Source organism: Drosophila hydei, unplaced genomic scaffold (genome assembly GCF_003285905.1).
Source record: "Drosophila hydei strain 15085-1641.00,03,60 unplaced genomic scaffold, DhydRS2 tig00000063-arrow-pilon, whole genome shotgun sequence".
NCBI classification, from domain to species: Eukaryota; Metazoa; Arthropoda; class Insecta; order Diptera; family Drosophilidae; genus Drosophila; species Drosophila hydei.
The window spans coordinates 8,904,327-8,921,885 of NW_022045657.1; the positions used below are offsets into that span (position 1 = coordinate 8,904,327).

Genomic DNA, 17,559 nt, shown 5'->3' on the forward strand with positions numbered 1-17,559 from the left:
CACCGCCACTTTGTAGACATGAGCATGCAAAGTGTTTCAGCGGTTCATTTCCAGTTACGTACTCACAAATGCCAGTCGCAGAATCGCGTCGTTTTATCGTCTTCGTTTCTCCGTGTGTGTGTAGTTTCTGTGCAGCTTACTGCTATTAAGTATTAATATTAATATTGTTATAACATAAGGTTATACTTTAACTATAAATGTGTAAAAAGTGTGCTCGAATCTAATCGACCCTACACACAAAATCCAAAAGGAAAAAATACGACAGCAGCAGAAGCTACGAAGCAAACCAGTAAAAGAAGAAGAAAAAGTAGTAGAAGAAAGAAGAAAAAAACCGGTGGTTAGCGCATACTCTTGTCTGTGTCGTCGCTTCGTTCGGTCGTTCGTTCTATTACGTGCGTGTGTTGGTGTTTCACAGTTTATAAATTAAATATATTCTGGTGCTGCCATATCGAAAGAAATTTGTATTTTTAATAAATACAAAATAACAGGCAAAAGCCAATACAAGTGTGCTTCAGTGTCAACTGCCAATCGCGAATCGCCAAGAAACCGGCTAAAAAGCGATTTCTCAACAGTCTCTGCCCACCAACGTAAAGTCCAACTGTAAACACTTACCACAAACCACCACAAGTCCAAAAAACAAGCACAAAAATGACGACCAGCATTCCACAAGGTACACTTTTGGATGTACTCAAGAAGAAAATGCGTCAGACCAAAGAAGAAATGGAAAAGTATAAAGATGAATGCGAGGAATTTCACAAGCGCCTGCAGCTTGAAGTTGTCCGACGTGAAGAAGTAAGCATCAGGACATAACAATTCAGTTGAAAACAATATACATCTACTTGCTGCTACTTTTGGTATAAACATTTTACATGAGAACTGAACCAGCGCTCGCGATTAGTCCAGCGCAAGCATTTCTTCGTTCTGAGCAGTGCCAACGTTTTCAATGCAAATACATGCTCAAGTACACAGATACTGTGAATGACATACAAATACAAACACTAATGCAAGTTCACTGACAGACTGTCACAGAAAAATACGCTCTCACTCTTTGCGCGCTCTTGTACTCTCTCAGTTGCTCTCTCGCTCCCTCTCTCTATCTTTCATTTGTGTTGTTTTGTTCCTCCATGGTTTTCCTGTCTTTTTTATTAGACTATCTTTTGTTATTATGAATTTCAATTTGTTATATACATATGTACACACAGGGTGCTTCTGTTTAATTTGATCACTTTTGATATTTCGTACATTCTAAACTATTGTGATTTGAATGATCAAAATTCATTCACCTTTCAAAATCTATGCTCGCTGTCTTATCGAAAAATGGGGCACAAACATACAGCATTACATTAGCATATCAGAAGAAAGAGCAATCTATAGAGTGAAAACACAAGAAAAGAAAGAAAAGAACTGAAACTGGCTACTCTATTCAGTTCAAAGCCATTGCGTTTAGTTAGCGGTTTTCTAAATTCGATCAATTATGATTTTAAGCCATGTGTGTGTGCTATTATTTTTTTGGCGCAAGCTTAATGTGCACTTAATTCAATTTTAATTAGACAATTGCGCAAGCAAGGGCCTATAAATTTATATATACAAATGATGTGACATGTGTGTATATTAATATATTTGTGTGTGTCTGTAGTGGTTTCATACGCTGCCCTGCAATGACAAAGTGGTTGACGTCATTTTTTACGAAGAAGTTTGAAGTGGTTTGGTATGGTCCTTCGATATTTTATTGTTAAATAATTGCAAAGCTGTAACGGCACTCCCCAAATTCAAAATTAGTTTAATTTTGAACATTCTCATTCCTGTTTTGTAGCTCATTTTGTTTGTCATCTATGCGCCGTTAGTTGATAGATTTTGCGCTCATTTTTCCACGCTTTTGTCAAGTGATTGACGTTTAGTTCAGACCCCTTCGCCTGCCAGTTACACAAAAGCCAAAACAAAGCATAATGTGTTTTGTTGTTTTACTTTTTTAGACTATGCTTTCAATGTCATTTTCGTGGCCCCACAGCATTCATTCTCTCTCTCCCCTCCACGCACTCTCTTCCTTTTTGCTGTTTATGAAATTGAGTACTGATAATTTCAATTGTGACAAATTGGTTTAGATTTGTTGCTTTTGGACAGATTCTCTCTCTCCCTCTTCTATTATATTTCGTAATTTCGTGAACTGTCAGACAGTGTGAGTTTACAACATGCATACATACATGACAGTAGCTAAATGCTGTACAACTTTAGTGTATTTTATGCTTGAGAGATCGCTACTTTTACGCTTTACAAGGTGGAAGTGGTCTGCTTACATTTTTATGGCTTATTTTCGGGTTCATAATTAAAAATGCATCATATATAACATTTAAACACACCCTACGCACTCGAACGTAGTCTTTCCTTTATTGTTGTTGGTATAATTTTTTTTTGTTTCGTTGCCACAGCAATTCAAGTCAAATAAAAAATTCAAGGTGTGTGTGACTAAGCCGTCAAAACTTTTTTTTATTTAATTTCTCTGCTATGCAGCTTTTGCATACTCATGTCTTTTATTATTTGTTTTTTTTTTTATTGTGCGTTTTGCCGGCAATTTTTGCCTCACCCCACCCCGAAACCAGTTCTGTTTAGCTTTGCATTTCTTTTCGAGTTGCGCTAAAAAAAGGCGTTTAATCTTCAATACGTTTTGTTAATGAGTTCAAAGCAGAGACCAGAAATTTGCTTAGGTCCATCTCTGTCGCACACATTTAACGTACGCGACTCCCGCTATTTTTAAACGAAACGAAACTCAAGCTGAGTATTTTTCTTTTTTTTTTTGGCATTTTTTTTGCTGTTGCTTCATCAACGGTTTTGTTGTGTGACTTTCGTATGTGTTTTGGAAAGCTTCGCTGTTTGCCCCTATACGATTTTTTATCGTTAAATTTACGCTACACACACATGTCTCTGTATGTGTGTGTTTTGTATGCTGCCTGTCTATCGACTGTTTGGACGATGACGTAAGCTAAAGCGGCGGCGCGGTTGGTTTTGGTTCCAATTCATAATCACACGATACTTTTACGACGCGCGTCCGTATCGTTCTAAGCGTCACCCATACAACTCAATGCTATGTATGTGTTTGTGTTTGTGCATTGCAGCGTACTGCAAAATCACGAATATAATCATCCCGTGTCGACTGGATCTGGACTGCCTTGTCCAATTGTGGCCGCTTTTGGTCAAAGCCGTTTTTAACCATTTTTGGGCGTGTGCTGAGCTGAGCTGAGCTAAGCTGCAGAAACATTTAATTCATTTGTGTTTTCAACATTTATCTACCCATCCCACTCGCTCTCTTTCTCTCTTTCTCGTATTCTATAAAAGGCAATCACATGCGACGGTGTCAATGTCAACTATTTTCCGTTCTTTAATGGGTATATGCTTAATGCTTCGTTTTCTGTTTTTGGAAAATACTGTTGGTGGGAAAAACTGGCCGCTAAAGATTGAAATTACAATTTTTGACAAGGTTGTTTCACAAAGTGTTGACGTCATACTATGTGTGCGTGGCTTGATTAGCTGTTGCCTATTTTTCTGGGCTGGCAACTTGATACAAGTGTAATCAATATGTGGATACCCCTAATAATTGTCCAGAACTTTGACAGAACTTTGACAGGCTTCGTGCTGTTGAACTGTAATCGATTGCACACGCAAACAAACATTTTGTTGGTAGCTTTGGGGCGTTGACGCCGGCAACGGCGACCTTGTTAGTTAATGTGCCAAAATGCTGAAGCTTGTGCTGATACTTACTGAGACGGATGGAGCGACAAAAAGGTGGAAGAAAACGCAAAGAAGAAATCTCTAATTTCAGATGGAACATAAGCTGCGGTCGCAAATAGTTCAATTTGGTTAATAAGAAGTTTAAGGTTATATTTGTTATGAGAGAGCGCAAAAATTAGGAAAAAATTCAGATTATTTTATTTATACCAAAAGTAGCACAGTTTATATATAACGTTATATCGGTGTATTTTTTGCTTTAGATCGTAAGACTTTAAGTTAGAATAATAGTATATTTTTAAGCATTCGTACGTTTGCTATATTGTTTTGTTCGTTCGAACATCGAATATCTATTTTATAGGCCGAATCTGAGGTCGCTGCATTGAACCGTCGCATTCAACTGCTCGAAGAAGACTTGGAACGCTCTGAGGAGCGTCTGGGTTCCGCCACAGCCAAGCTGTCGGAAGCCTCTCAGGCCGCCGATGAGAGCGAACGGTTAGTACAAAATTTTTTTATTATGTTTGATCCCTTTTGTTATTCTTAATGTGAAACTGTATACATTTATAATAAGTCTACAGCATATATAAGCAACTTAAGTATCCAGCTCAAGTTCTATCTACGGTATATGTATATTTAAAATGCTTCTTTATAATTGCTTTTGAAATTTAGGATACGAAAAGCGCTTGAAAATCGCACAAATATGGAAGATGACAAAGTAGCTCTATTGGAGAACCAATTAGCGCAAGCAAAATTAATTGCAGAAGAAGCTGATAAGAAATATGAAGAGGTATAGTTATCTATTGCTTTGAACTCAACTTTGAAAAAAAAAAAATATACGTTTAGGGAATTAGGGTTAATAGGGTTATCTTCTCGTCGTTTTCTTTTCTATTTGTTTTACTTTTTGTTCTGGTTTTGAGGTTAGGTGCGTCGAAATTACCGTTACTAATTAGGTTATGGGTTATATATACTGCGCTCTCTTACAAACTCTAAACATATATATGAAATAATTATAGGGTATATTTAAGAACTCTTAATCACTTGTAAACAGCATTTAGCTCTTAAGCTCAACGTCGACCGCAGCCAACAGGAACAACAACATCGTAATCAAGAACAACGTGGATCCAGTGGAATATATATATTGTATATATATTAATAAAGTTTTACGTATATACACATTGTTATATAAATATGGCATGTGTCTAGCTTATAGTAGTGCCTTAGTAAATCGCTGTTTAAATATCTATGTTAACAACATTTGTCTGTATGTGAAAAAGAAGCTCAAACATTGCTTTGTGTCTTGAATCTGTGTCTGAATAGAGAAAATAGATTTGAATTTATACACTTGCCCCAAGAAACGCTTCAAGCTGCATTTAATTAGTAAAACAGCAACTGTAAAACATATTTATGTAAAATATTTCACAAAAGAAAATACTAAAAGTAATTTCATAAGGAAAAAACTCTACACAATATAACAAACTCTTCAAAATAGTTCAACTGTTGAGCTTGAAGTAAAATAAATTTAAAGAAGTACACAAAGCACTGTTTCAGCTATTCGTAACTATTTGTATCTTTTTTATATTGACTGAACTGTAAAACTCAACCAGCAACAACAAATTCTTGTTTCTTTTTGCAAAATTCTCTAAATCTTGATATGTACTATGGAACTCCTAAAACAAAAAAAAAAACCGAATCAAAACTTAATCTTTCAACATAATTTATGTTCGAAATTGTGTCTACCTGTGTGTACCAATGCGCATCCATGTGTTTGTCATATTCTCCAACAACTCGACAACAACAACAACTACACTTTCTACACCGATGTGGATGCGATGACGTCGAATGATTCATTCAATTTTGGGGCTGTACGCAACGACAAATCATCGATATAACAACTTGGTCACTGTCTTCTATGGGCATGGTCGCAACGTGGTCATCCTATAATTTATTATATACTGATGTATATATTCACTATATATGTGAATATATATAGTGCTCGCAAGATTCTTGAGAATCGCGCCCTTGCCGATGAAGAACGCATGGACGCTCTTGAGAATCAGTTGAAGGAAGCGCGTTTCCTTGCTGAGGAGGCTGACAAGAAATACGATGAGGTGCAGCTAAATACCAATTTAATTAATTTAAGCAATAATAACAACAGTAACAGTAACAGTAAACCATGTCACCCAAATCAAAAAACAAACACAACAATAACCAACAACAACAATAACAATGCAAATAGTACTGCTGCTGCTGTTGGTGAAACTTCAACTTTGTCCTCCACAACTCCACACAGCGAACACAACAATAATGCCCATAAAACTAATGATACTTGATCCGTCCACTGATTTCTTTGCCAAACAAATTAAGTTTTCTTCTATTTCGATTTTGGCCTTTATTGAGCCTGCAATGAAATTTTGGCACAGGAATCAGTGAAGGCAAATATTGGTGCTGATATTGGAAAATTTGTGCTAAAAATCAATGCTAATGATGATGATAATGAATATTGATGATGATTATGTTGATGATGATAATAGTGCAGCTAAAGCAATAAAAATAAATGCTGGCATGCCGCTGCCTTAGCCGCCCGTTGGAAGATAAACTTCTAATATATATATATATATATATATATATATATAAATATATATGACATATAAAAGAAATTAGCTGCTGTATAAGTTGATCCATTCTATTTGTGTATATATATATAAATATATATATATTGAATATAATTTTTCTTGGAATATAACGTCTGAACAAAGTCTTGTTAAAAAAAAATCTAAATGTAACTGATTAAGCGATTAAAAAAAATTGTTGATGTACTCATGATGTGCTCGCAAGCAATAAAATAACAATTGATATCTATATACATATATAAATCATATCCCAACTTAAAGGAAAAGCAAATCGTTTTTATTGGCCCTTTAAAAAATATTAACTCTATATAAATACTTTTTTCTATTCTATTGTATATCTTATTGTACAAATTTAGTTGGGTTTATTTTGGAATATTTTATGTAAAAATTATAAACAAATGCAAAATGTAAAATGTAAAATGTAAAATGCAAATGTGTAAAGCGTAAGCAGATTCTAAAAAAAAAACAATTAGTTCACAGCTAATGCATATAAACTTGATATGTAACACTTATTAAATTTAAACGAATTATAACATTTTTGCAATAAAGTTAACAACAATAAAAATGATCTATATCTAGACAATATATATATATATATTTAATTGCGCAGAAATTTGTTGCTTTCATCTTGAGGCCGTTGTACATTATAAAGAACGAACAGTTAGGAGCACCGTCCAATTACAATGTATAGTTAGTTTATCTGTCAAACATCTACAGTCAAAATGGATGGAAAATGATGTAGCAAAAGAAGATAATTATTTAGAGATTATTTAATGAGAATTTCTTGTGATGGATATATATTAATATGATAATATCAAATAGTATATTATTATATCACAGTCTAATAGGATTTTCAACTGATCGATACCTACCTTGGAAAGGGCTATGTTATATATAGCTGATATAACATTTATCTGCAGACTCAACGTACTATTAAATCATTCTCTATTGATTTTGGCAATACAGTTTTTGTCTGATCTATTAGATGCAGACGTAACATGGACTAGCTCGACTGGCTTTTTGCTGGACACGATTTAGTATAAGCCGCAACATTAATTTATTGTGTTAGCACATATGATTTTGCTTGCTGCCTACGTGTTTCGTACGTCAATCGAATCAGCTAAATAAAGCAGGCTAAATTGATAAACTACAAAAAATACGATAAGCAACCCACCGACTGACTGCATACCGCCTATCTATCAATCCATATATACATTTGTTTCGCAGAAACAGAAACTGTGAAACGGAAAGCAAAGGAAAGGAAACCAAGAAAACGTTGACTGATAAGCGAAACGGGAAACTTCGTATGAAACTTATACCATCATGCCCCGTTAATTTGTATATTTAGCGCTCTTCGGCTCATGACATAAGCAGCTGCAAAAAAAAAATGAAAGAAAAGAGTGTTGCCAAACGCTTCGATGATGAATCAAAAATTTAGTTGACCCAAGAGTCTCACCTACACATATAAGCATATGTTTGTATGTGTACTCAAGAGTGTGTAAGCCACGCACCGCTCTGGCATATGCAGACGTATCTGTGCAAAGGTCTGTGTGTGTGTTTGTAAAACCCCCGCTCTTCATGGGACTATGACTCACACCCACTTTAGCTGGCCATGCGTATGCGTATCCGACTCTCTTCAAGCTAGAAGGGGAGTTGCATATTCTGGGCATTTCAATGCTTGTTGCCTTTTGGCATGCTTTTAAAATATGCCGAATATTTGGAATGAAACGTTAATGATGCATTAGTTTTAAATATTTGTGAGCGTGCACAGGAAAGTCAGACTTGGTCAGCCTATAATTGACATCCATAGAAGTAGCGCTGTTCGCATATCAAAATTCATGGTGCCTACAGCTGCGACTTCTGTCTACCAAATTGGCAAACTCAATTTCCTCAACAGGCTCGATTTTTTGGCGAAACATATTCATTTCATTATCGGCTTATTAATTTGTAATCTAAATTTCATTTGTTAGTCACAAATTTTTAATGGCCAAGCCAAATATGTAGGAAATCTTTTTCGTTTCCGTTTAGTAACTAACAAGAATTTTGAGAGAACCATCAGATTTCTTCCAATCCAAAGTTTTTTTTAATACAAATCAAGAAAATGAATTTAATTTCCTGTTAAAAAAGAACAGGAAGTAGAATAATCTTTACATAGGTAGCACAATTCCTCTGCTTTTATAATGTACAACTGAAGCAAAAAGAAAGCATAATTCATTCTGTTCGTTTTTAAATATAAAACTATTTTTAAGTACATAAATTTGAGTACATTATCAATTGAACTAAAGCTGAAAAGTCTGGGAAGCAACGATATGAGCACAAATTGTCATCCAACAAAAAACTACAATAAAACACATAAAACACATAATAAATGAAATCATAACATATTAACCTTTTGTCTAAGACTAATAAAAAAAAACCATAAACTGTAAATTTCATCAATCCGATTGTTAATACTAACTGAATTAGTGTTAGATATATATACATGAAATTTAACACATTTTCTATGTTCTTTGTGTATATTTGATGAACGATGACGATTGTAAAATTATGTACAAATATCAACAATATATATATACACTATATATAAAAATATAAATGAAAGGTTGCCCGTAAATTGGCCATGGTTGAAGCCGATTTGGAGCGTGCCGAAGAACGTGCCGAACAGGGTGAAAAGTACGTTGAAAAACATTTGTTTTAAATATGAGTTAAATGTTGCGCCAAAATGCTTAAAAACTCTTTTTGTTGTGCCTAAAAAAACAAACGAAACAGTGTGGCCATAGTTATGTAAGTGTGTTCTTTGCAGCGCTGTTAACTAACAGTTCTTACCTATTTTAAATACAGATATCAACGCAACCTAACCCAATTCTTTTGCATAGTTTATAGTTGATGTTTTATTTTATCTATTCCTTTATTTTGTTTAGCTAGCTAGCTTGGCATTATATATATAAATATTTTGAAATCGGCAAAAAATGTGAATATCTGGTTAAAATTGAACGAATGTTGTGTGTATTTAAGACGCATGTTTTTTAGTTAATGTAGAAGCATACCACTTCATGCTCTCACATAATGCACAACATATTCACATTTTCGGCCAAAATGCAATTACAAAAACATCAATTGAACTAATTTGAAAAAAATGACCTTTTTATGTACTCAATGCTTAACCATAAAACGCGTTACGTGTTGTTATGTCTGTGCTCTGTTTAATATGCCCGCCTGCCTGTTAATGCCTGCTCACCTGCTGCCTATCTGATCGCCCTCATTTGTGAAGGTGGCCAGAAAATTAGTGCTCATGGAACAGGATCTGGAACGTTCCGAGGAAAAAGTTGAGCTTAGTGAAAGGTTTGTCCTGCTTTATCTGTCTTTAAATACTAACTGCACTCCAGATTACGCAATTCAATCGCCACCCCAAAAGTATCGACTATGTTGACACTATTAGAAACAATACAGAAATATAAATTTATAAATATGGCTCTGAGGCAGACGAAAGAATTCAACTAAAAATACAAATCTTAGAAAAGTGAAATCGTTTCAGTGAAATGTCGTCTCCAACAACAATTGCTGTTATTATTATATTTTATTTATTTAAAAGACTGCTATGCAGAGACCTTCGTCTGGTTTGGCCAGTCATGATTTAGTTTCTTTCTTTCTGTTTTCATTTATTTTTTCTCTCTTTTTTTTGGCACTTCTGTCGCCTCCAGTGCCAAAATTTTGAAAGTAAAGTGTCAACGTTTTTTTTTTTGGCGTTGGTGATAAAAAAACGCACAAAACTTAATTTAATTACCGCATGAGATGCGCTTTTTGTTTTTGTTTTTTTTTTGCCATCGTAAATCCAATTGAACACAATTTGTGTAAAACTTGTTAACTAATTTGTGCTTTACTTTCCGATGTGTAGCAAAATTGTGGAGCTTGAGGAGGAGCTGCGCGTTGTGGGCAACAACTTGAAATCCCTTGAGGTCTCTGAGGAGAAGGTCAGTATGAAATGTTACAAAACAGTCGATATGATTGTCCATGATCGAAACAATCTATTTTTGTTCATCAAAAAAATAAATTTTTATATTTTACAATATTAAATATGTAAATCCCACACCCCATAACCAACAACTACAACAACAACAATAAATAGGCCAACCAACGTGAGGAAGAGTACAAGAACCAAATCAAGACCCTGAACACTCGTCTAAAGGAGGTAGATACAACAAAAGCAAAAAAAAAATCTGCTTGCATACGAAATTTTCGAAAGGAGTTTCCCAGAGCTGTGGAAAATGCAATCAAAACCAACCAGCGATATCTTTATATCTATATATTATTGTTGTTGTTTATGTGTTTTTTTCTATGTATTTGAGCGCACAGGACCGCTCGAAGGCTCTATAAGCCGTTGCACAACACTGGCCACGTGTGCATTCATATAAAATGTCTACCGACAACTTGTGCAACTCGTCCTTTAATCAGCCCCTAAAAATATTTGTTTGTTCTGGTTTATATACTAATTCTTATTTTATTTTCTATTTTTATTTTCATATATTTGTTAACACGCTCCGCTTAAACGTTGCTGACACAAAACCAAAATACAAATAATTATTTTTGACAATATATTTTGTATGATTTATATAAACAAAAATGATTTGCGCACTGGATTTTTGATCAACACACCCAAATGGCTTAAAACTTGCTGCCCCCACTCCTGATACGCCTTAAACTCTGCATGCATCAATAATTTGCTAAATAATTTGCAATTTCTGTTTGCCTAACCCAAAAACAATTTAATTTCCACCAATTAAACCAACGACCACAATATATAATAATAAAAATAAAAATAGGCCACACAAAAAGAGGAAACCTTTGAAACGCAAATCAAGGTTTTGGATCATTCCTTGAAAGAGGTACATGCCGAGTTTTATACCATATTGATTTCTATACATATATATATTTTTACAAATATTTTTAAACGGTTTGTGGTCTCTGGTGTTGGTAAATGCATTAACTTTATTTCCAAAACGAACACAAAAATCAAAAAGAAAATATTAAATTGCACAAATCGTTATTCTCAATTTTAAATTAATTGTACATATTCGTCACATTTGATATTTTCTTTTAATATAAAAAATAACCAAAACTAAAATACAAAAGCAAGAACAAACGCAATTGCCCAAACGTCTATGAAAGAATACAACAAATCGAATCAAAAGCAAAATCAAAAGAAAAGAAAAACTATTCAAGCAGTATCCAAAATGTATATCAATAGCGTGCATCATGGCAAGTATTTCCCTTTATAGGACGTGTGTGTGTACATTACTTGAAAATTGAAAACAACTTTTTGTGCATTGAATGCAAATGAGTCAGAAACTGACGTTTTACAACACTGCTACGTTACGGATAACTACTGCTTGGTTCTAGCAACTGTACCCAAAACAAACAAAACGACTTAAAAATTGAATTAATTCTATAATATTCGGTAGATATTTTATTGTCAAAGCACTTGCACACATTACAAACACACACACATACACACGTACACACACTCCGCACATTCTAATGATGATGTCCTAAGCACCGTTATTGATATACCAAAAATTTGTTGTATATTTCTCGACGTCTAGGCACGCGAAAATCAAAAAATTTTTGAACAGGAGCTCATTCAATTCAAATTAAATGTAGAAACTGTAAGTCGCCGCAGCATAAAGAGTTTTTTTTTTAATAAATCATTTAAATTTTGCTGATGACAGAAAACGAAATAATTTTAACAGCATTTCGAATTGGCGCCAATTTCCAATTTGCAATTATTCCTTATATGCAGTGACTGCGTAGCGTCGTACGGCGATTGTTGTAGTTGAATTAAATTAAATTATCTACACTCCCGTAAAAATGATTGTTTAATTTGTCAAATTTAGGTTTTGTCTAAACCAAAAACACCCTAAATAAATATACAAAAAATAAAAATAAAATGTAAGCACATGGATTAAGTGATCCTTTGATCACTTGTGTTATCTTCTTAATTGTTATGCATTTTAATTTGAATGTTTTTATTCGTACAACAATTTGTTTATTTATAACATTACTTATAGATACACATTCACATCAATTTAATTTAATCTAAAATATTTAAACTAATAATCATGTTTTCATATCAATTATAATATACTTACCCCGCTGGTTTTGGTAGCAAATTATTTGGGAAGCTTCTTTTAAGTATAATAATCTTAAAAATGCAAGCTCTATTTAAACACTGTGTTTTACAACACTGTCGTTTGAATAGAATTTGCATGTTAACCAATGTGAATAATGCTTGCAAAAGTTCATGTTGGTTGATTGTAGACGCTGCATTTCTGCAAATTATGTGAATGTTTTTGATACTAAAATATTTCTATTTTTCCAATTTCTGTTTACCAACACTTAAAGGCTGAGGCACGCGCTGAATTCGCTGAACGTTCCGTTCAGAAATTGCAGAAGGAAGTCGACAGGCTCGAAGGTATGTCTGCTAAAGAATATTTGCTTATAACTCTAAGACTTTAAAAGCGAAAACTTCAGAATTCTAGATATTTTCAAATAGTACAATTTATTATTATTATATTAAATATTTTTATTTGTAGCAGTATTTCAAATATAAAAGTTGTAGTTTTTTTTATAGAATATATATATATATTTATTTTTTAAATATATTTTTAAGTAGGTGCAAAATTAAGTTCCTTATACCAAATCTCAATTTCCCTTTGTTGGTCCAGATTTTCAATTATTATTTTAATTTTGAATTTTTATTTTTATTTTAATGCTTATTAATATTTTTTAATGTTTATTTTTCATATGATTTTGTTCGTTGTTGTGCTTAACCGAAAAAAAAACCAAAAACAAAAACAAATTTCAACTTGTGTGCCGCTTGTACGCTCCTCGCCTGCTGAACCGCCAACGCCCTAATGTTTACTGTTTTTATATGCATGCCACGTATTTGCCCATTTTTTGTTATGTTTAAACAAAAAAGACGACTTGTTGAACGAACGCGCCAAGAACAAACTGCTGCAGGAGGAGATGGAAGCCACTTTACATGACATACAGAACATGTAAACAATCAATTTGCAGCTTATGTAAATTAACTAAACTGCCTGCTTTGACGTCAATACAGAAAACTGGCGCTTTCCATATTATTATAATAGAAAACACAAACAAACAAACACACACACACACACACCCACACATATACCCATACTAAGGCACACAGGACAACGCCAAGTGTCTTCCATGCCGTTAAATTTTTGATAAACTTTTAAATGAAAACGTTAATTATTTTAAGCGGTAAACTCAAAGAAAAGCAGACAAGAAAGAAACAAAAACTCTTACTTTAACAAACAAAAACAAAAACAAAAATATATACAAAAATCAGAAGAAAATCTTCTGCTTCTATTAAGAGCATTCCAAAATTTCTATGAGTTTCAACATTCAGATTTTCAAGCAGTGCAAGCTGTTGACTTTCCGCCGGCCCACGTTGCGCTGCGAATGGCATGCGGTTGCTCGCAGTCATTTGGAATGGCAAAATACATAAGAATTAAAAAATGGCGGCACTTTTAAACCCTCGATGCCTTACAACACTGTTGCAATATTTTGTTTTAACTTTCTTTCTATTTGCTTTAGTTAGCCCTCTTCTACATCTTGTTCTTTTTCTTTTGATATGGATCGAAGTAATTAATAATTATAGATGACAAAAGACACAACTTGCGAATTAGTTTATGTGTAATTATTTATACAAATGTATGTGTAAAGTAAATGAAAAGGAAAGATTCGATTTGTATTTTTGTATTTTTATTTTTGTCGCCAGCTAAACTATTGTATTAATTATGCTAATATTTACTTTGTTTATACCATTTAAACAAATCGTGTTTGCAAAACGTTGTGTAATATTTGCTTACTTATAAGTTGCCACGCCTATTTTTTAGACACAAATTCACAGAAAATAAACAAAAACAAACAAAAGACAAAACACTATAAAATGACACGCACTCCATTCCAATTGCAAGCATTCATGATTAGACAGCTATTGTTAACTTTCTATATTTTATTTAAAACTTAAACTCTATCTATCTTCGATGAAAATGTGTTCTTGCCTCAAGAAAAAAGAGAGCAAGCTAAAAATAAAATGAACCTAACATAAAATGGCATTAAATGAAAGAATCGAAAATTAAATGAAAAACAATTGATTTATTTACGATTTACATAAATAAATTATTTATATTTTTAATATATACATACATATATATTACATACTATGCAAATACAATACCATGCTGCTGCAATTGCACAAATAAAGTATTTTTCAAAATATAGCAACTTTTTTAGTAACTGAAAAACAAAAAAAATCAAGACACCTGACAAACGAACTGTTTTGTTGTACTAACTAACCCAGGAACGAAGTGTTCCAACCAATTGTTGTCTCTGTTGTTGTGAAGATTGTGTACCCACACATAATTGGCTTCTTGGATTCCAGAGTTAACTAGCCATAACCAGAGCTGCCAATATTTGCACTAATAAAAATATTTTTTCAATTCTAATAACATCTAACTAACCGAAATGAACCGACCAACTAAATTACCAAACCACCGCCACCAGACGATATGATCAACGAGAAAGAGCACTATGCAATCATTAATGATAGCTTGGACTTTACGTTCGTCGAGCTTATGGGCATGCCGCCGTTCTATAACGACCGTTACCCCAAGCCGCCCACGCCCGAGCTAACCGAAGAGGAGATCGCCGCCATTGCGGCGCAGCGGGAGGCAGAGGCTGCTGCCAAGGCAGCCAAGCTCGCTGCCGAAGGAGCGGCTGAGGGGGCAGGCGATGGGGAGGGTGCAGCAATCGAAGCTATCGCAGTCGATGGAACAGTTGCCGCCGAAGCAGCAGCTGCTGCTGCTGCCATTGTTCAGGAGCCAGTGAAAGAGCCCACACCACCACCGCCGCCGCCATTTGATTACAATATTGATCTGCCACCAGAGGGCGCTGAAGTGCCATATGTAAAGAATTTCGAAGTGGGCGATGTTCCACCAGCAGCTCCTGCAGACGCAGCAGTAGCAGAGGGCGCTCCTGTAGATGACGTGCCTGTTGAAGGCGCGCCTGCTGAAGCAGCTCCTGCCGATGCACCACCTGCAGATGCACCACCTGCAGAGGCAGCTGCTGCCGGAGCACCTGCTGCCGGAGCACCTGCTGCCGAGGCACCTGCTGCCGGAGCTCCTGCTGCTGAAGCTCCAGCTGCCGAAGCTCCAGCTGCCGAAGCTCCTGCTGCCGATGCTCCTGCTGTGGAAGCGCCGCCTGCTTAAATCAAAATCGAATATGATTTCATTTGATAAACTAGTTAACAAATAATAGAAATAGATCAAAGAGGATCTCGTTATGGCTAAAGCAAATTGTGGATTGTGTTTTCCTCGTCAAATGCATGCTCATCATCCTGATTCACAAGCACACCCGCCTGCCCAGCCATCCGCTCCTCTTGCCCACTAAACTGCTGCTTAGGAAAACATTTAATATTTTTTTTCTTAGCTGCGTCTATGCTTCCTTTTCATATTTGCTATCTCCACGCCTCTCTCTCTCTCTCTCTCTCTCTCTCTATTGCTTTATCTCTGTCCCGACTGCTTGTAATGCTTGCTCACTGCCATCGCGATCGCATGCCAAACATCTCAGACGACCTAATCGTTGAAAAAGAGCGCTACTGCCTCATCGGTGACAGTCTCGACGAGGCGTTCCTGGATCTGATCAAGGGCTTAGAGCCATTCTGGACGGTGCGCAATCCGAAGCCACCCACACCCAAGCTGCCAACGCCCACGCCCGAAGAGCTGGCCGCCATGGAGGAGGCCAGAGCTGCGGCCGAGGCGGAAGCTGCTGCTGCTGCAGCTGCGGCAGCGGCTGCGGCTGGAGTGGAGGGTGCAGAGGGAGTTGTTGTCGCGGAGGGTGGTGCGCCAGTGGCAAAGGAGCCAACACCACCACCAAAGGAGCCCACTCCACCACCACCACCACCACCACCATTCGAATACTCGATCGACCTGCCGCCAGAGGGCGCTGAAGTGCCGTTCGTCAAGAATTATGAGCCACCACCACCCGGCTCTGAGCCAGAACCAGCTCCAGAGGGTGAAGCCGCTGCAGCACCTGCTGAGGGAGCTGCACCACCAGCTGAGGGAGCTGCACCGCCGGCTGAGGGAGCTGCACCACCAGCTGAGGGAGCTGCTCCTGCGGCTGAGGGTGCAGCTCCACCGGCTGAGGGTGCAGCGCCACCAGCTGACGCTGTTGCACCAGCAGCTGAGGGAGCTGCTCCGGCTGCCGAAGCAGCTGCTGCACCAGCGGCAGAAGCGGCTGCACCGCCAGCAGCTGAGGCTGCTGCGCCAGCCGCCGAGGCCGCTGCACCAGCCGCTGAGGCTGAGGCGCCACCAGCTTAGATCACCGATTATAAATCCTCCTCAATCCGCTGCGCAAGACATACAACCGCTACAAACTGCTGCCCTGCTTTTATTTATAATTTGATGCACAACAAAAGTTTTATTCACATTAATTAAACAATCTAATCGAAGCAAAGCAAAAACAAAAGAAAACACTGCTTGGCTGACTTTTTACGCTGTTTTTGTTTGCCTGTTGCATTTTAATTTTGATTTTGAATTTAACAGCTAGCGCCGCACTGCATTACCGACCACGAACGCTGCTGTTGACAAGCAGTGCAACTGCTGTCGTTTTTTATTTATTTTTGTTAAAAGAGGTAAATATATTAAGTTGGTTTTATTTTTGTCCAGATTCGAGTTTAGTGTCAGTTTAAATGTTTCCATGCAAAAAGGTTTTTTCTGTGTTTTGTAGGAGCCTTATCAATATTTATTTGTGTACCTAATTTAATTATATTTTCATTTTGTATTAATTGCAATATATATTTTCTTTACTCTCCTGTGTTCGTTTATGATTTGTCAACAATGAACAGACGACCTTGTCCTGGAGAAGGAGCGTTACAAGGATATTGGCGACGATCTCGATACCGCCTTTGTCGAGCTCATCCTCAAGGAATAAGCGCTGCTCCATTGCCCGCCTCCGAGAGCTCCACCAAAATCTATCTACACAATTTTTGCTGCACATTTATCGTTTATGTATTTCGTAGCATACTCGTAGGCGTTCTGTAAACATTTGTTGCCTGTGTAGTTACAGTAAATGTATTTAGATTTTGTTTAAAGCCTTCATTAAATTTATGTGACAATCG

General features: G+C 36.2%; 1 protein-coding gene across 9 annotated transcripts in view; it reads left to right on the top strand.

Moving 5' to 3' along the window:
- Positions 1-17,559, top strand: part of LOC111602952 (tropomyosin-2) — a 28,819-nt gene extending 11,260 nt beyond the window's left edge. Inside the window, exons 4-11 of one of the 9 annotated variants that reach the window (XM_023320316.2) lie at positions 4,082-4,215; positions 5,711-5,828; positions 8,953-9,023; positions 10,246-10,321; positions 10,477-10,539; positions 12,750-12,819; positions 14,946-15,580; positions 16,415-16,878. In XM_023320316.2, the coding sequence (XP_023176084.2) occupies positions 4,082-4,215; positions 5,711-5,828; positions 8,953-9,023; positions 10,246-10,321; positions 10,477-10,539; positions 12,750-12,819; positions 14,946-15,580; positions 16,415-16,759 (1,512 nt within the window). In that variant the 3' untranslated portion in view covers positions 16,760-16,878. Of the gene's footprint in view, positions 1-38; positions 793-4,081; positions 4,216-4,389; positions 4,508-5,710; positions 5,829-8,952; positions 9,024-9,621; positions 9,693-10,245; positions 10,322-10,476; positions 10,540-11,170; positions 11,234-12,749; positions 12,820-13,326; positions 14,523-14,945; positions 15,581-16,010; positions 16,902-17,286 lie in introns of those variants that run through there. The other 8 variants (XM_023320323.2, XM_023320319.2, XM_023320317.2 and 5 more) reach the window with 8 other exon arrangements.